This window comes from Boleophthalmus pectinirostris, unplaced genomic scaffold (assembly GCF_026225935.1).
Source record: "Boleophthalmus pectinirostris isolate CB_2022bp ecotype Guang Dong unplaced genomic scaffold, ASM2622593v1 HiC_scaffold_20, whole genome shotgun sequence".
Lineage (NCBI taxonomy): Eukaryota > Metazoa > Chordata > Actinopteri > Gobiiformes > Gobiidae > Boleophthalmus > Boleophthalmus pectinirostris.
Window position 1 is genome coordinate 13,867,712 of NW_026571153.1, and position 25,977 is coordinate 13,893,688.

At 37.5% G+C, this 25,977-nt stretch overlaps 1 protein-coding gene across 1 annotated transcript in view; it reads left to right on the top strand.

The window, feature by feature from the left end:
• LOC110159319 (multiple PDZ domain protein) overlaps positions 1 to 25,977 on the top strand; it is a 67,450-nt gene that overhangs the window by 35,162 nt on the left and 6,311 nt on the right. Inside the window, 19 exon segments of the mRNA XM_055156638.1 lie at positions 278 to 319; positions 3,168 to 3,269; positions 3,346 to 3,423; positions 3,938 to 4,115; positions 4,218 to 4,328; positions 7,233 to 7,325; positions 9,690 to 9,752; positions 11,369 to 11,440; positions 12,959 to 13,133; positions 15,275 to 15,471; positions 16,142 to 16,233; positions 16,752 to 16,830; positions 18,062 to 18,103; positions 18,906 to 18,983; positions 19,483 to 19,579; positions 19,652 to 19,797; positions 22,476 to 22,559; positions 24,199 to 24,392; positions 25,713 to 25,860. Of these exon segments, the coding sequence (XP_055012613.1) occupies positions 278 to 319; positions 3,168 to 3,269; positions 3,346 to 3,423; positions 3,938 to 4,115; positions 4,218 to 4,328; positions 7,233 to 7,325; positions 9,690 to 9,752; positions 11,369 to 11,440; positions 12,959 to 13,133; positions 15,275 to 15,471; positions 16,142 to 16,233; positions 16,752 to 16,830; positions 18,062 to 18,103; positions 18,906 to 18,983; positions 19,483 to 19,579; positions 19,652 to 19,797; positions 22,476 to 22,559; positions 24,199 to 24,392; positions 25,713 to 25,860 (2,071 nt within the window).

Here is a 25,977-nt window from a genome sequence, read left to right on the forward strand (position 1 = left end):
ACTATTAAACAAAAGATGCGTATTTGTTTGATATAATTGGTTGAAAGCAAACCTAAATTTTTCCTAGAGATGGTATTTACTAGAACGATTTATACGGTTTTATATATGACAACATTTCTAAATTAAATAGAATTCCATTTCAAAGTCACATTGGTTTTGAAGGGAGGGATTTCACTTGACTTAATTGAATGCAGTGTTTTCAAATTGTGCTTGCTGTGAACTAAGCCGGGCAGTTTGTTAGCTTTGGTGCATAAAAAGGCAACTCTTCACATTCTAGATCTGCTTGTGCACCTGAGGACGATCTGTGCCCATTTTATGTGTGAGTATGACTAACTTACACGCTGGTGGTCATCTGGCCTACATTTCCATTTCCATTGTCTTGCACTTCTTTGACCGGTGGCTGGGCTTATGCAGTCGACAACCTCAGATTTATCCAGAATATGTTCAATTGGCAGGGTAGATGTAAAATGTGGCTGTATTCATATTTATAGTACTGTGCAACGGCTCGTGTAAAAAACAAGTTTTGATGAAAATCTAAGTCAAGGTCACTGATAAGTTAGGTTTAAAATGTCACACTGTATCGCACACTATTTCACTCCTGGATCAGCTGATTCTGTCCTTTTTATCTCTGGTTTAGTTCTGGTTTAGACTGAATTGGAAATTGTTTTTCAAATATCGGTTCGACCAGTATCTTCTGTTATGCCTTGAGGGATAAATAACAGCTATAGCAGTACACATACATTTGGATCAGTTTTGTCTTATTTTATATTAGTTAAAAGAAAGTAAATGCTTTTTTCAGTCTGTGGTAACTAGGGTTGGGCAGTATCCAAATTTTGATACCTGTTAAACTTTCTCAGGATTTCACCGGGGTATATGGTATTACCGTATTACTAAAATGTTTTAGTACGACTTTGGTAAGCTACGGTCTATGCGTATGACCGTGCAGACTTATAATCTCTTGAAAAGTTTCACATGAACCATCTCCAGCGCGATACATGCACAGAACAGACTCGCCATTAGCAGCACATCCTCTGTCGCAGAAAGAACTCTCAAACTCTCCACTGTGTCGTGTCCTTTAGTCCGACAGAAGCTGACCGCATCGGCGCACTAGGAAAGAACTGTTTTTATCAGTGCTTTATATTTTATGCAAATGAGCCATGTGGTTTTAAGTTTCGTTTCTGTAAAACTGTTGGTACATAGTCGTCTTGTAAAGAAATTTTAAATTGGACAATGAATTGTAAAAAAAAAAAAAAAAAAAAACAACAACAAAGACTCGCTTGCGTCCTGACTTGCCGTCTCATCTTAGTCTCCCTTATGAGCGTCATATGACAACGAAACAAAACTAATCAAACGTCATCTCCTCACGCAGTTAAAAGAAACATTATAGATACTATTAGTTTTAAATCGTGATAGCATTAAATTGAAAATACAACCACACATTCATTTGTACTGAGCAAACAAATGTAGGTATTAATAGATTATAATATTATATTAGGTCTTTATGCACTGCAGATTTTTTAATGACTGTAACGAAACTGATACTGTTGCTACTTTTTGATGCCGCGGAATACCGTAATAGCGTATTACCGCCCAACCTTACTAGTAACCGGAATCAGCAAATACTTAAAGCCATTGTATCGAAATCTGTATTGGTATGCATACCTCGTTTAGTATTGGTTTAGTCCTGGTTTAGCCCTAGTTTAATCCTGGTTTAATAATGGCTCAGTCCTGGTTCTGAGTTTGTTTATTCAAATTTAGCATTCGTTAAGCCCTCTTTTTCTTAACAAGATCTGAATATATATTTCCCTTACTTTTGCACAGAACTGTAAATGGTTTTTTTAAAGACATATTCTGTCATTTTTCTGGATAAATCGTGACTGCACACTCCTCTGTCGCATCTGTTCTTTTCTGTATCTCACGGCACTTCTAACACCAGTGATTGTGGGTCCGGGTTCTAACACACACTTTTCTGACTCATTTCTCTATTGCTCACTGCATGTTGTTGTTGTTCCTAATGGGGCGCCTCATCTGCTTCATTATTTCTCTGGGATTCATTCTCCTTCTCCGTTCGCATGCTGCTGTCTTTCCAAACCAAATCAACCCATCTGCCGGAGGATCTGTCAGCAGCAGCGTCGCGCCCATGTGTTAATGTGCCCTTCGCAATCGGCTTTACTGTGAAACGGCTCAGAAATCAGAATCTGGTGTCTAGATTTGGTGCCACTTAATAAGGAAATGAGGGAAAGACATATCATAGGAACATAGTAAAACAATAGTTGAAGAGTGAATAGTGAATTTTGTACAGTTATAAGGCAAAATTGTTAAATAGCTTCAATCTGGCCAATACTTTGACCTATATACTAAAAAAATGATGTTCATAAAATATGGTCATCATGTTTGTAAGACATATCTTGCTCTGCGTTTGGAGGGTATACCACCAGATTGTCTCCATGTAGATGTTATTGCTTTGAGTGGAATGTTCACCAGTACGGTACTGCATTGGGAAGGGCATCTGGTATAAACCCCTACCCCGAGTATAGTGTATAATATTTAAAGGGACTATATTATGCTCTTTTCTGTGTTATAATGTTGTTTCCTCATCACAAACATACCTGGATTTGTGTTTTGTTTCATTCACACATGTTTAACAAACAAATAGTTTTTTTTCTCTCAACCTGAAAACACTCTGTTCCACTTTATGTTGTCATATGGTAATACAGGATGTGCTCCACTGTGTTTTTAAACTCCATACACGTTCACAAGAATCATCTGGATAATTTCACACCTGGAATTGCTAACCTCTTCTAAAGAAAAGATAAAAAGTAGCTCTTAACTTGAGAACTACTACTTCATGACATCACAGTGTGGAATAGAGCATCTTGAGCTTTGGTGTTGTAGTATAATAAAGGATTATTTAAACATGTGTAAAAGAAACAAAACACAACTCCAGGGATGTTTTTGATGAGGTAACAGCATTATAAGATGGTTAAGAGTCTATTTAGCGTAATAAAGGACTTTTAAGATTTAAAAAGTATTTCTTTTAGTTACCTTGAATCTTTCTTTATAGCACTAGGGGCCCATTAAACCGTGAAGTAGCGAAGGACGTTAGAAAAATTGATGAAAGAATAATATATGAACATCTTATAACACTGTATTTACCTGGTTTTCAGCATCACATATATCCCCGCTGAATATTTAGAGGAGTACAAGGCCAGTCTAGAGCAGACTAAAGACGCTCACCTGTCTGAGGACATCCCGCCCCCTCCTTCAAGGCAAGTCTCCATTTTGACCATTTTGTAGATTTTCTGAAACAAAAATGTAGATTTTAATACGATTGATCCATTTCAGAAGTGTTCCTAATCTGCCTGAGCGTGAGGATGGAGAGGGAGAAGAGAGTGCATACAGCAACTGGAATCAACCAAGAAAGTGAGCCTCAATCTCATAAGATAACCCTGATAAATATAATTGAATTCCCCCAAATATGTCCAAAGTACTCACTAGAAACCTTTTCCACAGCCACAAAATAGTATTAGTAGTAGTATACAAACTTGTAATTTATTATTTTTCTACATTTCTCACTATAAGTAATTTAAATATGTATGCATGTATGTATGTCTGTGAGATATACAAAGAAAATAATATTTTGGTAGATTAATTACAATTCATTTTTTATTTATGATAATTGTTCCTTCTGCACAGAACTGGATTTCTTTCTACACTTATATTTAAAGTGCACCTTAACCTAACTTTAGCCTATATTTTACAAGTGTGGTAATTGCGCTGATCCATCTTGTAATTTTAGTATTTTAAAAGTAACTAATGTATAAAAAAGTCTAATCTAATACCATTTCCCCTGATATCTCCCAGCTGAGTTTTCTATCAGCACTTGTAGCTGCTTTAAGTGTAAACAAACATGTCTGACATTTGTCCCTTCCCCCAGAGTGGAGCTTTACCGAGCGGCAGGCAAGTCCTTGGGGATCAGTATTGTCGGGGGCCGCGGGATGGGCAGTCGCCTTAGCAACGGAGAAGTGATGAGGGGCATTTTCATCAAACACATCTTAGAGGACAGCCCCGCCGGCCAGAACGGGACACTGAAAACCGGAGACAGGATCGTTGAGGTGAGAAGGCAGCTTTTAGGGACAGTTGCACCAGACTTAATATATTGCCTGGTAAGAGTAAGAGTTTAGTGGACTTGTACAAAACTCATGTGGGTTTTTTAGGTGGATGGAGTGGACCTGAGGGATGCGAGTCATGAGGAGGCGGTGGAGGCTATACGCAGAGCAGGAAATCCAGTCTGCTTCGTGGTCCAAAGCTTCATCAACAGGCCGAGGGTAAAACTAATTCAATTACTTACTATTTGAAACTCTGTCTTAATATTTGTTTTTATAGAATAGACTTCATACATTTAAGCGAAGGCGCACTACACAGAAAGCTTTTTTGTATTATACTACTAAATTTTTTGATAATTTTGCTGTCAAAATATAAGCTTTTTACCAGGAAACAACACTGAATCAACCTTTATCCATAAATGTATGTTGGATCTCAAAAGTGTATTTTTTTCCCCCCAAAATTATATTTCTTAACTAATGTTAGGTTATTGCATTTCAAATGTATATATATCTAAAAGTTATTTTCCTATTCATTGCCTATTCAGATTCCTGTTATAACATAAGATTATAGATTATAGCTGTAGAAATTTTACATTTTACCAATTATAGTAAGTTACAAATCTATTCTAAATCAGGATAAACTTAGTTAAAATCCGGGCTAAATAGAATGAGTTAATATAAGTTTGAAAGCATCCTCATACTACTGTTTTGTATCCTGTAACCTGTAAAACATTTAGAAATTAGTTTAAAACATTTGGCAAATCTACAACTTGTAATTTTAAAGAAAACTAAGCAGCAGAATCCCACACATTTTTACAAATCTTGATCCGAGTTTGTTATCTTATCTTTAACATTAGTCAGTCATGTGGCTTCAAAATACCTGTGCTTCTTCACACTGCCTTCTCAGCCTGAGTCAATATATAGGCCAACTCCATCGCCTCCTGTAGAAAAACACACCTCTGCTCTCACATGCATGCCACATCGCACATGTCAGGTAATCTGTCTTTCCCCCCTTTTTGGTCTCTTTATTTCTGTTGCATCAGCTATCCATCACACCTAATCTTTTTTGCATTATCTGGCTCCCCTCCCTCCGTTCTTCCCACCTCTCCATTCTTTCTCTATCTGCTTTTAAAGTGCTCCTTTGACTTTGAAATAAAGACAAAATGGAATTGGAGATTTCCTTCTGGGAGTTAAAATCCGGTAGGTTATTTTGTATCCCGACATTTCTATTCTGCTTTCTGCCAGAGAGGAAGTCAGCGGTGATCCATTTTGTCAAGAAAGTCTTTTCTGTTACTTTATAATGTTGACGTTCACATATTGAAAGCCACTTCAACACAGCGCTTGACTAAAACAGCTTGACTATTCAATTTGATTGACTCAACTCAAGGCAGCGGCTTAGTGCAATGCTGATCCACCGATCCAGTAGAACATTAAACTCACAGGAAACAAACAGCAATTGTGATATTACTGTCCTGTATTACACAAAATTGACTTAAAACCATGTTATAATGTTGTTACCTCATCAAAAACATGCCTGGAGTTGTGTTTTGTTTCATTCATACATGTTTGAGTAATCTTGGATTCTTAGTGTGTCTATATCAGGGGTGGGCAAACTACGGCCCGGGGACCATATGCGGCCCTTTAATCTTTTTAATCTGGCCCGCCAAACATGAAGAATATAATAATAATAATAATAATAATAATTTTCCGGGTTTTAATAGTCATTTCAATTAATAGTAAATACTGTGGAACTTGAAACACAGATATTTTGTTGCAATGCTTTGTAATGATTGTCAATTATGGGATATTTCAATAACATGGGATATGTTTTCTATGTTTTATTATTATTTTTTTCTCTTATGAGGTGGATTACAAAAAAACTCCATCCATCTGCTCCTGATCATTCATCAAATTTTAGAACCCTCTGTGGCCCACGAGTTAAAAAGTTTGCCCACCCCTGGTCTACATGCTCCATTCCACCTTGTGACGTCATGAAGTGGCAGTTTTTAAGTTAACGACTCTTTTACCTTTAGTTCAGTAGAGATCGACAGTCCCAGGGTTGGACTTATCCAAATGATTCTGTGAAGGTGTATGTATGAATGAAACAAAACACATCTCCTGGTGCACTGTGTAACATTTCTGGTAGAGGGTATGTCACTTTCTTTTCTCCATGTAGATGTTACTGCTTTTTCCTTATATGTTCCACTCAACAAATATATTTTGCATTTAATTACAGGTGTTTTTGATGCTCAAAAATACTTTGAAAAATATGTCTTGTAACTTGAGCTGGTTTGCCTCTCCACAGATCTGACCTTGGCCTGATGAGTTTCTGTGGTGATATAAAAGTTGAATGCAGTACTTAAAACATTCAAGTAAAAATTAAAAAAACATGGATGGATAAAATACATTGATAAAATACATGGAGACAGTATCATTAACAAGTCAGTGATGCACTCACCACCAGAAAAGTTCTGCACTGCATCTTGGATATGATAGTCTATTGGATATTTTTATCACATACACTTTTCACCACTACTTTGAACCTTCTCTCTGTGTTTCGGAGGGATTTTGAGAGACTCGGGAAACCATTACAGTTTGATTTTAGTTATATATTTTCAATTTTTTGCAGACACACCAACTTAAAATAAAAATAAGTTGGAGTACATAAAAATAAAATGCTGAGTTATTAGTAATAGGTGATGATGAAGTATTCTGTCATTCACGTGTGAGTGGTCATAATGTTTTGCCTGATTTGTGTATCTGCTATAGTGGATAACGTCTCTTTTTTACATTATAGCCACTGCGGGACAGTTACAGAGCTTAATAGACTATCTTCCCTTCAGTTTCAAATCCTTCCCTTGCAAGCAGTACATAATCTCAGCGAAGCCCGGAGGTATCTTTGGAACATTTTGTTAAATTGTTTCTGAGAATGAGGCTCTCCTTACATTTTCTAACGGAGAAATACTCATCCTCAAGGAACAGTTTGCGTTAATGCTCTCATTTGAATAAAACCTTAGGAGTTCTTTCCCGCTTTTTCCTCCCAGATACTAGATCCTGATTCAATTTTGTCTCAAGGCTTCAAATGTCTCTAAATGTTTCCCATATTGCTCCTGTTTGTGCTTTTAGAAGCCGGCCCTGCCCTTTCCACTGTCTCGTAGCCAGCGTGGGTCAACTCTTTGCTCCACTAATCAAAGCTCCGTAGCTCCTGCTGCTCCCCAGGTTAGACCCTCCCTCTGACACTGTGGCCTGTTTTGGTGTCTCTTTTGTACCCTCTGTACCTTTACCTCTTTTGCATAATGTTCTATTATCAGCACCAAATGTGACGAGAGTTCAACATTCAGCAAGCTGTAACAAACATTTAAAGTAGTTAAATGTAAAACAACTAAAAACACTTGGTTAATGAGAAATTGTCCAAATTATTTCCCTTGTGGATCAGTAAAGTTTGTCTAAATATATAGGTCTAAGAAAGTCTAAAAACATAGGCGTTAAAGGTGCACTGTGTAACTGTTCTAATTGCCACGTTTACATGACAGCTTTAATTCTGAATAAAATAATTTTATTCTGAATAAAAAAAGAATGCTGCTTTAAAAAGACCATGCACACACTTTCATTCTTTAAATCTAATGAAAATGATTATTAATTAAGTTTATTTATAAGTAAGTGGGTGGTTTATTCTGATTTTTTCCTCGATCATTTAAACATTTATTCTTCTTAAAAATTTATTCTGGTCGTTCAGCACATGATCGTTTGGTTGCCCTTTTGACATGATCCGGATGATCTGGCCCCACCAGTCCTCGCTCCGCACTTAATCCTCTGCTCTTTGGATTTGCGAGCAGGATGTGGGAGTGGGCTGAGGTAGAAGCAGCCGTTGACTCAGTTTTTCTTCTTCCTCCCTTCTCTGACACTCTTCCCTTCTCCTCCTCAGTGGACAGAGGTAAAGCGTGATGATAGAATAATAAAGCTGCTGCTTAATTATCATCGGAACAACTGCGAAAAAATTTCTATCGTGTTTGTGTCCGTGGCGCAATGAGAATCCAAGATGACAAAAAAGCCGGTAGCAGCTGAAGTGTGTTTTTTTCTTCCAGTCAACATAAATACATTCAAGTGCCCCCTGTCCAATCAGAACAATTCCCGACCTCCAAACGACAAAATTAAAGGCGGTTTAACGTGTTTTCCATGTAAACCTCAATTTGAAATTATTATTTCCATGTAAACTCGAAGGAGTATATTTTAATTCCACACTTTTTACATCAGAGCACTTAATTCGGAATTAAAACGCATCATGTAAACGTGGCCAACGTGGGGTCCACCACCAATATGGCTTCATGGCGATGTTATTGCTGGAATTGTCTGGAATTTCAAAGTATTGTATTGCATTTATCAATCTAACCTTTATTTCAATATGGTGGTTTTACTAATCAAAATACTCAAACTTACTTACTCTGAACGGTGTCACCTGTTCACAGATCTGAACTATGAATTGTCGTGGTGACGTCACCTTCTTGTCTCCATGGAGAAAGATGCGTTTAATGTCATACTGTGGAATATTTCTGGCAATGCAACAACATCTCCCTTGAAACCACACGTTGGCAGACCCTCCATCAGAAAAGTTAAATAATGCACCTTTAAATGACTCCACATAAAAACTATCAAGGTCAAAATCATGGCACTATTAGCTATTAGGTTATGGATGATCAGGTTTCAGTTCTTGTGCTAAGTATATGCAAATTAAAACCCATACTTTGCTACCCGTAGTGGTAGTTCATATAGTTGTAACATAGTCAGAATTATATTGTTGATTAATCCAAAATAAGAAACCAGAGTTGCATGTTTTCCAATAAATCTTTGCTGCTAGACACTTTGTGAGAAAATCTTGAGCCTTGATCTGACCTACTTGCATTTGCATATATAGTACATATTTATACACATTATTTATATATTCCTATTTTAGTCTCATGGCTCCTCTGTTACCACAACGTCCTTGTATTTTTTGCCTGTCCTTCTCTGGCCCAGTATTGCATAAAGCTGATATTGCTAGTGTTTTGTACTAGCTTCTCTCAGGATTTTACCCATTTGTCTGTACCCCAAGCTTCTGTCTGCCAGTGCGAGAGAAGACAACTTGATAAGACCAGTGCAATTATGTGAACAACTAAAAACCGCAGTATCATTTTTCACAATCCCAGCCTTTCTGGCAAAACCTTTTAAGTTCGATCACAGCCTTGAAATGGACAATCTTGGAAAGACATAAGAGAGAGTACAAGCCTTTTACTTGATTTTTCAATATTTTGGCCTGTGTTAACACATCTATCAAACTTCAACTTTCTCTGCCCAAAGAACTGTAGGCAAACAAGATTTTTTTGTATTGAAACAGATGGGGTTGTGTGTTTCGCTATAGAAGTTTCTTTCAAAGCTTTTTGTATAGACTTGTATATTAATATTTTTGAGACTGCCGCCACAATATGCTGCAGGAGCCTTCAATACGTGCTGACATTGAAGTTTATAATATAAATCAGCTCCCTTTAATTTCAGATTTCAGTGACTTTTTTTATGGAAAATGTATTTACCTTGATGTCTGTCTTGTAGTCACTGATAGCAGAAACTGGCGAGGACCAAGCTGTAGCTGTAACAAGGGACAGCAAGAGCAAGGTCAGTATTTTCAATTATACATCTAGCATTGAATATTTATTATTATGTGCATTTTTGTAGTTTGAATTCAAAATATTCTCTTTGAGCAGACTTCTCTTGGTGATTTGAGACTTCAACTAAATTTACAGCATATTATTGTAAAGATACACCAAAACGGAAAAAGATACAGAACCTTTAAAGGTGCACTAGGTAACTTTTTGAAGGGGGTCTGACACCTGCTTTTCTCCTTGGATGTTATTGCTTTGCCTGGAATGTTCCACAGTCCACACAAACATATATCTTTTTTTGCATTTATACAGCTAAACATGTTTAGCTTTAAAGCTCAAAAACACCTTCAAAATTTACTTTGAGCATCATTATTCTCCACAGATCTGATCTTTAATTTGGTCTAATCATGTCACTTGTCTCTATGAAGATAGACACGTTTAATGCCATACTATGGAATACCATAATTTCTGGACCATAAACTGCTACTTTTTTTCTCACATTTCGAACCCATTTGAAATATAACAATGCGGTGAATGTATGAACGGATTCTTTGTTTGGCACATTGTCCATTAATATATACAGTCTATGGTTTGGCAGCATAGCGGATGTGTGCAGCCTGAGTGCAGAAAACGCCGCTGTCTGTGCGGTTATCACATGGATCTAGGAGTAACAAGTTGCTACATATTGTCAACGCACTCAAATTGTTTATCGCCGTGTGATAAAATAAGTTATGATGCTCAGTTAACATTAGTGAGGGGGATACGTCTTACCCGGACATCCACTCATACCTGATTGATAGAACTAACCTAGTCCCCGGGAGAGTCTGAAATCTGCTGACATCCTAAAGACACTGACGTGACGACAAGACAGGACCCTGGCTCTTTCTGCAGGAGACATGCGCAGTAGAGCACGGGGAGAGACTGGGGTGGTGCGCCGAGGAAGATGCTAGTTTGATTGTGTTTTGAACATTTATTTTGCGCTTCATACACACACCCTCCTCATGGAAAACACACAAAGAAATGCAGATGATGCAGCTTTTAAGTTAATGCCAATTGATGTGGCTGTTGAAGAAGGAAACAGAGCTGCTGCACGTGAACTCGGCATCAATGAGTTGATGGTGAGATTTTGGCGATGGCAGGGTGATGAACTGACTCAATGCAAAAAGATGACAAAAGCTTTCAAAGGCAATAAAAGCAGATGGCCCTTGAAAACGTTTTTGAAGATGTGGACACCTGCGGCTTATATTTGGGTGCGGCCTATATATGTACAATTTTAAAACTTTGTTCAAATTTATTAGAAGCGTCTTTTATTCAGGTACACTCAATAGTCCGGAAAATACAGTATATTTGGCAAAACAATAACATCTCCATGGAGACAAGCAGGCAGCAGACCATCACCAGAAAAGTTACAGTAAAAACCTTAGGCCTTGATGTTTTATTAAATACATAAATAAATAAAATGAACAAAACAGTAAACTGACTGCAGCACTCAGAGTTGACAGGAAGTTAAGCACCTTATATAACATTTGCGCAGCACTTTAGTCATTTGAACAACTAAATAAATTCCATCTCTCACATAACTTTTTGTGTTATTGTCTAAAATTGTCACTGTTTGTCTCTTCTCTGTAGGGAGGTGACAGTCAATGTAGACTTTTCCTCCGCCTCTCCCCAACTAACCCTTTCATTCCTACCCCATTTAAGGTTTGTGCGTCTCTGGGTTGTGTCCTCTTCGTTTCTCATTGTGTATGCATGTAGCAGTGGCACATGCATAAACAACTACATGTCCTAACATCCTCAGTTATATGTGTATAACCGTATTTTTGTGGGATCATTGTCTCTCTTGCTGCCAACTTGCTTTGCTTTGCTCAAAACTATTGCAAAAATAGTAACATCAGTAATATTTCAAAGGTGTAAAATCCACCAGGTAAGTTTCTCTAATGGATTCTCAAAATAATTACTCGGTTATCTCTGCCAAGTGGTTTTGTATGTTTGTTGGATGGTTGTTTTTGTGGATTGTTTCTTGTCCAATCAAACAATTTGGCAAGATAACTCACAATCTCATGGAATAAAACTCAAATGTCAAAAATAACTGTGTGAATCTGCATAATTATGGACATTATGATGATTCGGAAGCAAAAAGATAATTAACCAGAAATGCACCTGTAAATTCAACCGTAATACATCTAATTATGTTACTTTGCAGTGTAAGCTGTATCCCATTGGCCTGTCATGATAATTGCGATGAGATTTGAGCTGTTGGAAGTTAAATTATGAACTTCTGTAAGTGAGTTATTATATATACAAAGTGCTCTGTTATCTATTTATTACAGCTCATATGTGTTAACAATTTTGTACATTTAGAATAGTGTTTGGAATTAAATCCGCGTAATGGTTTGGCTTCAAAATGATCGTTTATCGTCTATATCACACTTCAAAATTTGTTATCATGACAGGTCTATTATCCCGTTATACATGCTATATTGTGTGAATATGTCTGGGCCTATATTACGCTATTTTTTAATCCATGTTTCCTCATCATAAACAAATCTGGAGTTTAGTTTTGTTTCATTCACATGTTTAACACACAAACCCTGCACGTTTTCTTCATCTTCAGTTCTTCTCTCAAACTGAAAACACACTGTTCCACACTTTGATGTCATATGGTAATACAGGAAATGCTCCACTGTGTCTTTAAACTCCATGCACCTTCACTAGAATCATTTGGTATGACATCACAAGGTGGAACAGAGCATTTTGAGCTTTGGAGATAATAAAGTGTTACTCAAACATGTGTGAATGAAACAAAACACAACTCCAGGTATGTTTTTGAGTAGGTAACGGCATTATAATATGCCTTAAAAATCACAAAAATCCATTTTGTGTAATATAGGACCTTTTAATATTGCAAAAAAAGAGCCTTTGCAGAGGTTTGCGCTTACAAAGTGCTTCTAGTTAAAAGCATGTAGCCCCAATGCTAATGCTGATTCATATGATGTGATTCATATGGCATTAAATCGCTTCTAACATTTACCAAACCATTTGTTGTTTATTCATTTGGTAAATGTGAATCGTCCAGATGACAGCACTGTAGTGTGGCTAATTATTTAAACTCCTGATTCCACAACAGTTTAAAAAGGCTACTGTTGTTTTGGGTTTTTTCGTATACAAACTTTGCTTTTACCTCTGACTAATAACATATTGTAACTCCATCTGCAACAGCCAGTGAAGCGTGAGAAAGTCAAGACATCCCCCAGCAGCTCGGTGCAGCTCCTGCCGGTGGTGCCCCATGTGGGAGAGACAGACACAGACGCCCTGATAGAGCCTCCCCCCAGAGCCGAGGAGGAGGAGGGGAGGGAGGAAGAGGAGGAAGAGGATGAGTTTGGATACAGCTGGAGTAAGTGACAATGTTGGAAGAGTGCTTCAACATTAGAGACAAGCTAAAATATAACTGCTTTGCCACTGCTTTGCCACTAGAGGTTCTCCAAGTTGCTTGTTTGCCAGCTCAAATCCCAGATAATCTCATCCTATATATGTATTTTTTATCTTTTCTGGAGCATACTTGTTTGTTATTATTAATTTGGTACATTTTACTTGTTGTTTTTAATACATTTATGGATAAAAAAAATCTGGAACAATTATCTTGGAATCATGAGCTCTCAATTTCAAGGTTAAACTGCCCCTATTATGCTTTTTTTCTGATCTATGTTATAATGTTGTTTTCTCATAAAAAAACATAACTGGAGTTGTGTTTTGTTTCATCCACACATGTTTAACACTGAACTCCACCTTGTGATGTCATAAGGTGATTCAAGAAGTTCTCTGCGATGTTTTTAAACTCCATAAAACGCCAGCATCAGAATCATTTCTTTGCCTAGGTCATTCATTTTCTGGCCAAATTGTGATATCTACCTAACTTTACAGTGTGCTTGCTAAAAAATTTGTTTTTTTCTTGTTTTCTGAAAACGTTCAAATATGACTTGGGCAACTATGTTATTAGGCTAACAATTTGGATAATTTCAGCCCTGGAATTGCCAGTCTCCACTGAACTAAAGGTAAAAGGTAGCTATTAACTTGAAAACTACCACTTGACATCATGAGCATTTTGAGGTTTGGAGATGTAAACAGACTAATAATAAGGCAGGATTACTCAAACATATGATAATGAAACAAAGCACAACTCCAGATATATTTTGATGAGGTAACAGCATTAAAACATAGCAAAAAGCACACAAGAATCCATTTTGTGTAATATAGGACCTTTAATAAATCAAAGTTGTACTAGTTGCAGTTGCCAAACAGGACCAGGATAAATTGGCACACACTAACTTAATTCCCTTTACATTAGAACTATAATTGGATGACTTCTTCTGTCACTAAAAGAAAAGTGAATCATCTTCTATGAGTGGCTACATTTCAGCAAAACCTGAAGGACCCGATGTTCCAATTAATCTATTAGCAGCCTGCAGGCAAAGTAAAGCAGACTGTCCAACTCACTCACGGCGTCAAGGAGAACGGGTCACATTCACTCGCATACAACTCAGGCAACCGGCAGAAAGGACAGGCTTCCAACCACTCCTGCTCCTCTCGGGATTATAGTCAATGTACTCGGAGTGTGTGTTGGGAATAAGATTGATGAGGTTGGAGCGAAGGAGGTGAGTTGTGGAGATTACTAAAGGACTGATGGTTCAACAGTGGCAGGCAGCCCAGAACAACAGAAGCTCATTGGTCTGAACCCTGGCTATCTAACACACCAGAGACAGCACAGGAGCAGCGAGAAAGACAAAAAAAGTGGGATTGGGTGAATGGAGGGATAAGAATAGAGACAAGATTGAAAGAGAGAGACAAAAGGTTAGCGTTAAAACAAAGTTAGCGGTGTGACATTTCAAACTTTCACTTTTTGTCGTATAACTCAAGGAAAAGAGATGCAATCGGAGGAGTCGCTTTATCCTGGAACGGGGAAGATAACTGAAAAATGACAATGCACTTTTGAGATTATTTTAAAGTTTGCATTGGTTTAAAAAATGGCAGAACAATTTTGAAAGACCTTTGAAAGTGATTTTCTCAAATAAGATTTACGATATTCATTTCAAAATGAAGATTAATTTCACTGTTGATTTGATATATTTCCAGGGGCATTAACTGCTAAATTAATACAAAAATGACTGAATGTTTTTTGTTATAAAATGATAAGACAAGATATTTTATTTTCAGAGAACATTATGGTATTTAAATAATTTAATCTTCGCAATTTAAGAACTTGCAAACTGAAATTCAATAATCTCAAAGCACCACTGCCATAACAACCATTCAAAACAAAATTATATACTGAGTGGTTAAAAGTCCTTAAAATGGGGCCTATAAACAGGAAGATAAAACTCATGTATAGAATACCAAAGAATACCAGGATGTCAGACAATACATAGGTAACAAAAAGTACAATAAGAAAAGTCACATTGGCTTTGAGACAGAGTTGGCACAGTTTCGCAGTATTGTCAGCTTACATCTGTTTATCCTGGCTTCCCCTGTCTCCTTTAGAGAACATAATCCAGCGCTATGGCAGCCTCCCGGGGGTCCTCCACATGATCGAGCTGGAGAAAGGCCGAACGGGGCTGGGTCTGAGCCTGGCGGGGAACAGGGACCGCACCCGCATGAGTGTGTTTGTGGTGGGGATAGAGCCCAGCGGAGCAGCCGGCAGGGACGGACGACTGATGGTGGGAGATGAGCTGTTGGAGGTATGATGACATCTAAAGACTATATGGAAAAATCTATAGAAATAAAACTGCTTGATTAGACTTTTTTCATTGGTTAATATATAGATGGGACAAGATCTAGTGCCACAGCATCTTGAGAAATAAAATTGTCACTAAATTGTGCACACATACAGTATAATGATCTGTGTTTGCTTTTGGAGTGGAGTGGAGTGGAGTTACATCTCTTACATTTCCATAAAGCAGTACGCAAAAGCAGTATGCAAAATATAATATTATATAAATATTAATTGGATTGCACAATTTATATATTAGGAATTATTTGTTCTTAATCTTGAAACTCATCTCATCTTGTGGAAATGGAATCTTGTCTCACCCCTAGTTCTCCTAGAATCTATATTAGAACTAGTATAACATTAAATAAATAAAATTAAAAGGAACTACAATTAATTTGTGGTGAAAAAAAGAAAAAATAGTTGTCCAAAAATGTGTTTATTATCTTCATAGTTTCAAAATCAGTATTGAGTATCATGCCGTTTCAGTTTTACCATCAATTTCAGAGACTTTCAGATGCAAGAGTAGCCTGTAGCCATTCACTATTTTGCATTTTTTATTTCTTTATACAATGATACAGCACAATTTATTCCATTAGACAAAGCTTAAATTTAACATTTCTCTGTCTTTTTTCCCCTAGATAAACGGGCAGGTCCTGTATGGCCACAGTCACCAGAACGCTTCATCCATTATCAAGAGCTCTCCTTCAAAAGTCAAGATCATTTTTATCAGGTAAAGCATCACAAGCATCTGGGCACAACACTGTCTCAATTCTAATTAAAATTAATTACTCGTAAAAAGACAATTAAAATAAGTTATGATAGAAGCCACGTTTTATTTGAACTCTTTATATTTTTGCATGAGTTGTCTTGCATGATAGGAACCACCAGATGGAGCCATTGTAACATCAAAGAAACCTAAATGGTTCTCGATGCAATTGTGCTGGAGATGTAATGATGTTAGATGTTATTTGTCAAATTTGCATACATTTAAAAAAGTCTCATTTGTTCACAGAATTTAATTAAAATATGACCTTTGCTTGTATTACCTTGTGATTAAACGTTGAAAAGACATACTTATCATATTTATACTTTGTCTCTGAGCTATCTTTAACATAATCTCACCAGTTGACCTTGTACTTAACTCGCATCCTCGGCCTGAACCCTTCAAACAGCACTATGATTATTGAACATAAATCTCTCTTGGTGGAAACAGAGCGACAATTAAGATGAGTTATGACTCTTGTACAGGAACACAGAGGCGCTTCACCAGATGGCTGTGGGACCAGTGAGAGACAGTGAGGAAGACACAGTGGAGCCCCAAAATGAGGTACGGTGGAGTACTAATACACACAACATGCAGGTATACATATCTGATGGCAATAATACATATGCATACAAGTGATGGCTTAGAAAAACTAGAAAACTGTTCAACTATTTTAATAACATACTAAAGTGGTGGTGTTTGTAGACAGTTTGAGCAGTTGCTATGGAAATATTAGAAAACAGAGGTGAGGACTTGCAAGTCGTGACTTGGACTACAGTCAGACTTGAGTCAGTATTTTTAGGACTTGAGACTTGACTTGATAAAATAGACTAAAATCTTGGGACTCGACTTGGACTTGAAGGTCAGTGACTTGGGATTTGACTCGGACTTGAGGCCTGTGACTTGAGAAGACTTGAGAAACAATTTTAAATCTGAATTCTTTCTTTTCTGACTGTAATGATTCTCTCTAAGATCTTGTCAAGACATTTAAAAGGACAAATAAACAAAATTATTTTCTACAACTCTTATATACTCTATAAATACACATATATAAATATACAATGATTTTTTTAAGTACAATTTATCTTAAACATCATATAAATTGCAAAAATCTAAGCTAGATTTGATACTTTGGTTTAAAGACTTGTTTAAATGACTTGAAGCTCAAAGCAGATGACTTGGACTTGACTTGGACTTATTGGCCGTTGACTCAAGACTCAACTTGAACTTGCCTGAATTTGATTTGGGACTTGACTCGGAGTTGAGGTCAAAGACTTGAGACTTACTTGAGACTTGCAAGACAATGACTTGGTTCTACCTCTATTAGAAAATTATCTACTACTAATATTGCTAATTCTACTACTTAAAATACAAATTCTACTATTACTACTATCTACTACTACTACTACTACTACTACTACTACTACTACTACTACTACTACTACTACTACTACTACTACTTGGCAAACATATTTCCTTTGTGTACATCATTATTTTATGTGTACAAATACATGATTTAGTAGTTGTATTTATCTATTAAAAGGACAGTGCATATTAAAAACAAGTAGCATATACTGATAAATATGCAGGATCGTTGCCAAAGCTCATTTCAATCCTTAGTCTCCTGCTGGAATCAAAGGTCTTACACTTGTCTGTATGCATGTTGCTATACAGTATAACTTGACTTCCTAATAACAGTTTGTGTAGCCTGGGGCCTCTGCATCTTTAAACCCACAAACACCGGTGTAGACATTCACAAATAGGCTGTTATTTACCTCCTCCTGTTTCATTACAGATCGAAATCACAGCCACCAACGGTGACATCATCATCTCAAAGGTGAGTCACATTTCCATAAGCGTGCATACAGCTAAGCACTTCACTATAGGTTGTAGTCACTTGAAACCAGAATGGAGATGACAATAAGAAAGAACGAGGGCTGAAAAGGACACTCAAGAATGACAAGTTGACAAGACAGAGAAAGAGGACAGGAAAGAGCCATAAAAAGAAAGTAAACAAAGTATGGAGTGAATAGAAAAGGACAAAAAGGTCTAGTTTACACAAGTGGTTTTCAAAATGTGGGGAAAGTGCAGATGGTAGACAATTTTTTGAAGGTTAAATTATACGTTTTGGGAACGGTATTTCTGGTGCAGTCCTGGTATAACCCTGGTTTAGTCTAAGCTTAACATTCAGTTCAGTTGTATCATTGCAAAACAGAAATTAACTGAAATAATCATAACTATCACAATATTTGTAAATTAATGGTTAATTGTTATTTGGACTATACAGACACAAGCATTTAGAATTAATGTAAGTCAACTATAAAAAAGTTAACATTCGTTTTAAGCTTACTCCAAATTGGAAAAGTAGGAAAAGCATAGGAAAGACATGATTCGTGATAACCACCAATTTAAACGAATAATTTGAGACCCAAATATGAACGACTAAAAAGCATGGAGAGTGATTATTCCTGGAAAGCCCCTTTCGGTATGGTCCATATGGTAGAACGAGCACCAGGGACAGACATTTAAACAGAGAAACATCTGTGCAGCTCCCTAATTCAAACACACCAGTCCCCAATGTTTTATCTTTAAACAGAAATGGGAAATGAAGAGAAAAGACATTTGTTTTTCTATAACAGGAGGACAATGAACCTGCCAAAGTGTTTGAAGAACCCAACTCTGATAATGGGGATGAGGCCAAAGGACACACTGGAAAGGTACTCACAATTCACTATATGGTAGAATATTGCTCCTCCATGACCTATGAATGACGCAATGAATTGAAACTTTTATAATTATGTGTAGGTCACCTGCCACATAGCGTGCTGTTATAATTTGAGGGCCATAATCCATAACCCTACCCTGTTATTCAAGTTACTTTATAGGGATTTGAAGGGCTTTTGAGGACTTATGGCCATTCTAAAGAAATTATACACTATTTTGATTTACTAAAAGATATAGTAGTTAATTGCTATAGAGACTTTCCTAAACATAAATTCAGAGATACAAGCTTGAGACTTTGATTGCATTTATAGATTTTGTACCAGAACCTGTTTAATCTGAGTGTGTGAAACTATAGGGGTCAAATATTGATAATAAATGTGGAATTATTTGATTATAGTACTTGCTTCCCTCCTTCCTTACTTAATTGTGTGTTAAAAACACGTTTTAGGTCTCATCATCTGTAATTAAGCATTGTCCTGTATTATATTATAGCAATCAAGCAACCTGGAGCTCTATGAGTCAGATGGCCCTCCCAGTTTCCCCAGCATCACCTGCACCTACAGCCAACCAGACGCAGAAACCCTAACAAGTGAGTCATACTTAAACATGCGATTTAAAACCACTTTTACATATAATTTACTGTAATATGTGTCTGTGTTAGATCTGAGCCGTTCATCCACTCCTTCCACGTTAGCCTGTGACCCCACGACCTGCCCCATCATCCCAGGCTGTGAGACCACCATCGACATCTCCAAAGGGCGCACGGGACTGGGCCTGAGCATCGTGGGGGGCTGCGATACCCTGCTGGTATGAAACAAAAGACACAAGATTCATTAGCACACAACTTAAAAGTGGCTGTACATATTTTTTCCGCGTAGTTGAGCAAAATATGTCCTGCCCCAGTTTTTATAAGACCGCTGTGTGTTGTCTGCATCTACTAAAACTCCACTCTAGTCTCTGAAAGTTATGAAACATGCAACTTATAATCTCATTGTGATGAATGAGGATGCTCTGATTCGTTAGGAAGTGACCACTTAAAACCATTTAAAACCAAAACCAAACCATTTAAAATTAACTAGCTCTGTTTTTCAGATAGTAAGGATTTGGTGCAGAGCCTTGAACAGTGAAAAAGTAGAACAGAGAAGAAAGTTCAGCATGGGAACCTAAATTCAGAACCAACTATTATGTCTATTAGGTCTATTTATAAAGTCCAGCCATATGGTTACACTTTTACGACTATACCAGGCCTGGGTAAACGTTAGGATAGTCATCAGGTGTGAAGTCAATGACTGAAACCATGCACAGTAGGAAAAATCCTACAGTTATTCTTGACCAAGCTTTGCTCAAGATCTGGAGATAGTTCCCCGGCTAAGCACACCTTAGCTTTAAATATTTTTTGAGGTGGATACGAAATAAAGAAATAGACTGTATTTTCACCAGCTTTGATATTTTTAATTTATTGTTTTTGTGTTTATGGTCGTACAAATTAATAATGATGTTAACAAAGGCACAAAAGTTTAAAAAGTGAAATTGACGCTTAATATTTTTCACTAGATCTACTTGCATCAAATGAGCAAATTCTTATTAATAGATGCTAAACTGCTGCACAGTAATATACAGTTACTGCAACAAATCATGACTTCATTCATTTGAGTATACACAAACTATTATATTCTGTAAATTTGGCTGCTACTCCTATGCCACCCACTTGGATTCTTCTGCGGTATAGGAGGTAGGTTTGAAATAGCCGTGGAAACTGAGGAATGTAGGAAATGATGTTGTCACAGACGCACTCCTCCTTTGGGCCCATCCATTCTGTCTGCTCACTCAGGCCTGGGCGAGCGAAGCATTGTCCCGCCTCACCACAGCAGACAATATCTACCTCTGGAATGTGACCTTTGAACCCAAGAGCATATGTAGCACTGGGAGGCGCATACGTACAGGCGAAAGTAAACAACGAGTGATACTTCCTGCTTTGGTCTTGGTGCTGTGGTGTTTAAACCATTATCACATTTGCAGGAGAGTTATGTTTTTTAGCTTATTTCATTTTACTTAAATGTGCACCGTGTAACTTTTCTGATGGAGCGTCTGCCACCTGCTTGTCTTCATAGAGATGTCACTGCGGCTTCTCCAGACTGTATAAAGACAAAGAGAGTGACGTCATTCATAGCGTCCAGTCAAATGAAGCTCAAGAGAGAGTATTGCAGTATAGTAGTTTTTATGGGCACAATAACAAAATAAAAACACAAGGATCATGTAGAGCGGGTTATTACAAACATTTTAGGACCAAAATGTTGAGGCTCACTGCAGCATTTACAGGTAGAGGAGTGAGAATTTGTCCATGTAAAGTCAATTGGAGTTGATGGAGCCGGATGTGCTTCCATGCTCACTTTCTATTTTGAAAAGTGTGACCAGACTTCCCTATTTACCCGTGACAGTCTCAGCTTTGAGCCCTGTGTCACCTGTCCCAGCACATTTATCCAAAACCACTGATTTGTCCTAGCCAGGCTGGCGCCACCTAGTGCCTCTCCTCAGTTTCAGTTCTCTCCAGTGACTAGGTCAGGAATCGGAATACAGTAGACAGTTTGCAAGAACCCCGGAAGTACGAGTTCGAGCACCATCCAATCAGCGAAGAGCCATACATTCTGTGTTGGCAACGATTCCCGACATCAAGGATTTAAAGCCGGAACAAAGAGAATGTTTGGTGAATTTTATCAAGGGGAAAGACGTTATTGCCCTTCTTCGTACGGAATTTGAGAAAATAATAAACAATAAATAATAATAATACAAGCCCTGTAAGAGGCACATTACATACGTCTCGACCAAATAGCAGCGAGTGGTTAAATGATAAAAAGTACCCGCCTACTGCGAGCAAACGAATTCTAACACTGCAGGGTCTGACGGTTTCTACGACGTGTAGCCAGCTGATAAATCAGGCTAGATTTGTCCAAGTTTTATACAAGAAATATCCCAGGTGTCCTTATTTTTGACCAATTTGCCAACAGTAAAGAGGCATAAATTGTTGTTTGCTTCAGTAAAATACAGAAAAGCTGCTTAAAAATGTCCAAAACACCAAAAATATGACTATACTGACTCACCAAGTGCATAACAATTTTCCTTACGTACTCGTTTCACTATTTTATTATCACCAACCACACCAAACCGAGTGTCCCATTTTTTGATTTTGAAATTCTGGGCGCCCTAATTTTGATATACAATCTATGAACTTCTCCTTGAATGTTCATTAAACTTTTCTGTTTCCATGAAAACAAGTGGGTGATGCTCACAATAAGAATATTAGTTTGCCGTTAATAGCTCTGCCTTCCCATTACAAAAAAGCCATTTCGCATTATATGTCTAACGAATGAAGCTAACCTGGCCATTACACACATGAATAACCCAGACTTTTATTACCCATTCACCCTTACCTCGCTCTATCTCTCCTGTGTCTCCTTTATTGACTGTGTTGTTTTCTGTCTCTGCAGGGGGCCATCATTATCCACGAGGTTTATGAAGAAGGGGCTGCCTCCAAGGACGGCAGGCTGTGGGCAGGAGACCAAATTCTGGAGGTACCGAGCCTGTGTGGTATAATAAGCACTGATACGACCTAGATACGCAAGTGGTTAATTAAGTGCCTGAGGAGTTGGCTTTCTATGTTCAAACAAATCAAAGAATCTTGTAATTTTGGGATGTTTTTTCAACTAACTTTCAAAATTGCTATGGAAGGCTGAGGTAATTGTCGTGAAGAGCCCGGATTAGGTTATGTATGAGTTCCCGACCTTGCTTTGACCTCTGCTCACCACACAGAGAGGCGATGGGTGGAGATGCGTATTTTGTATGTGAATTCAAAAGCACACACGCATGCATGCACACTCAGCCTCATGACTTTCCTGCCCTTTTCTATTCATTTTTGTGCCAACGCCAATCTGCTGCGCTAAAAGAAAAGTTAGCGGAAAAATAAGTTAAAAGGAGGACTTTCCCATTGCATTATTAGCTGCTATGGGGAAAAATGCTTTAAATGTGCAGGGCTTAAGCTAATGGGCTATTTCCTTTTGCCTGAAGTAGGCAGAAAAACATTGTAATTGTGTATTTAAGTGTTCTGTGGGAAGATAATGTTCCAGTTAAGTGCACAAAATATTGAATACGCCATTGGTTAGGGTTGAGCGAATAGATCAAATAGTGATTTTTCTAACTTGTTTCACAATTAGATTTAACTTTAATTTTGGGAAACGGTCTCATTGCTATTTTTTCTGACCACTATTGCGTTTACAGTTACATTTGTGTATTGTTTTCGTAGTGAAACAATCCTAGAAGAATGAAGGATTACCAGACTGTTTTAAAGTGTGAATTCCTTTCCGAGTGCGCCTTTTAAACATGTCCTGGAGCATTAACATTAGAGAGGAGACTGAAATATGAACTGGTAAATTACTGCTAATCCAAGAATCTCGTGCGTTTCAGGACATGTTTGTAAAGGTCTAAAGTACAGGCTTAGCAGATTTTATAAGAGGGTAATTTTGCAGTTTTGCAGAAGACGTTATGTTAAAGGCACTGTAGTCTACTTAATTTTTACTGTGTTAAAAAACATGAAAACCACAGCTATTTTCGCCATCACAATAACAAGAGATACCATGGTAATGCTCACTAGCCTGATTCATCAGCCGGTTTCACTTTGTAGAAACCGTCTGACCTCGCAGCATTAGAATTTGTTTGTTTGATGGTAGGCAGGTACTTTTTTATTTAACCAATCGCTGCTATTTAGGGAAGAAGAGCAATAACGTCTTTCCCCTTGATAAAATTCACAAAATGTTGTCAACACCGAATGTATGGCTCTTCGCTGATTGGCTGGTGCACTTTTTCTTCTTGCAAAACATCTAGTGTATTCTGATTCCTGACCTAGTCACTGGAGAGAAATGAAATAGAGCGGAGGCACTAGGTGGAACCAACCTGGCTAAATGCTCGCTTCCTGACAATAAAACGCTTTATAACTGATGTAGACAGCAGCACAGAGGACATATTTGACCTCAAGATCGCCTACTAGATATATCTGGGACAATTGCTCAAATAATCTTTCTAATTGAGTCTTTAGAATTTGCGACTATACAAATAGCTATTCCCAATTTAATATAATAACTCTTGCTGCTCTAATTTTTAATACACGTACAATCCATAAGATACTACTCTTAAACTAATATGTCTTTCTACTTACAGGTGAATGGTATTGACTTGCGAGCTGCTACACACGATGAAGCCATAAACGTCCTACGCCAGACTCCGCAGAAGGTCCGTCTCTCGGTCTATAGAGATGAGACTCAGTACAAGGAGGAGGACTTGTGGGACTCCTTCTCTGTGGAGCTGCAGAAGAAACCGGGACAAGGCCTGGGTCTGAGCATCGTGGGCAGGAGGTCAGGGACATTCTGTTTGGCTTGGATATGACATAATGTTAGAGAGTAGCACAGATAGAGCGTGCGTATTGTCAAAGTACTAAAAATGTCAACTCTGTTTCGATACTAAGGAATAGACCTTTAGAGAATGATTTCAACATTAAATCATAGCACTTTCTTTTATATTTTATATTACTATGTGGTGTTATATCTATGTAATCATTCCGTGGTCCAGGTAGGTTCCATAGTGGTCCATGGGCGTATACTAGTCTATGTTTTATACTCGTTCTGATACAGCTCAAGATCATTCTAAAGCTATTCAGAAAAGGTTCATTTCCCTCCTGTAAATAGGACTTTTTTAGTATTGATACTTGCTCAAATAACTATCTAGTTTTGGTACTTTTGACAACCTTAGCAGTATATGTAATATGTTTTCAGTAAGAAAACATGTTAATTGTAAAACTTTTTCTCTTTAATGCAGATCGCGGGACCACAGGTAACTCACAATGAAAAACTAATGTCTGATTTGCTTTGGTTAAATGTTATGAAAATGAAATTGCATTAAAAGTTAAATTAATTTCCAGTCTAGATCATTTTATTTTGCACTATGCAATTTCTCGGGTAAAGGGTCTACTGCCTGCTTGTCTCAGGAAAAACGTGCCTGAGCTGTGGCAGGCAGTTGGAGCCATTTTGCATCTGAGCAGATAAGAATTGTAACAGCTGTTGCAAATCTGCAACGCCTGCCTGGAGAGAGTTAACAGTGTCAGACTGATCCGTGGAGAGGCGAACTGGTGAGAGGTGTAAGACTGCATATTTTTTATGGATTCTGAGCACATCATCAGTTTAATGGACACGTTTATTGTCATAGTGTGGAACATTCCTGTCAAAATTATAATACCCTCCATGGAGAAGCAAGAGTACCCTAACCAGTAAAGTTGCATGGTACACCTTTAGTTTCAGTATTTGTAGGAAACTTAAAAAGGTTTTATTTATTTTTATTTATTTATATTTTTTAAATAATCTTGAATATAATGTTGTTGAAAAAAGAATATCTTCTTTCATTTGCTTCACACGTGGTGGAACAACTCATAATTTTTTTTAGTATGATGGTAAAAAAATAAGGGAAACTGAAAACTAGTGGTAAAAGTGGAAAGTGCATAGTAGTAATTAGTGGTGTGGTGTGACAGCCAAAAATCCCAGACTCTGGCACGTCACATAAAGTCAAAGATTCTTTTTGGGTTACGGTAGAATCACGTAGACAGTAGGTATTAAATTCCATTGTGAATTAAATTGTAAACCAGCTTTCAACTGTTATTCTCTTTTTCCTTTCTTTTTTTCCAGGAATGATACAGGAGTATTTGTGTCTGATATTGTGAAAGGTGGTTTGGTGGACACTGATGGTCGGTTAATGCAGGGAGATCAGATTCTGTCAGTGAACGGTGAAGATGTGCGCTCTGCCACCCAGGAAGCTGTGGCGGCTCTGCTGAAAGTAGGATTACAACTATTTTTATGAACCAACCACATGACCACAAAATTGACTCTTGTTAAAACCTCATCAAAAACATATCTGGAGTTGTTTTGTTTCATTCACATATGTTTGAGTAAT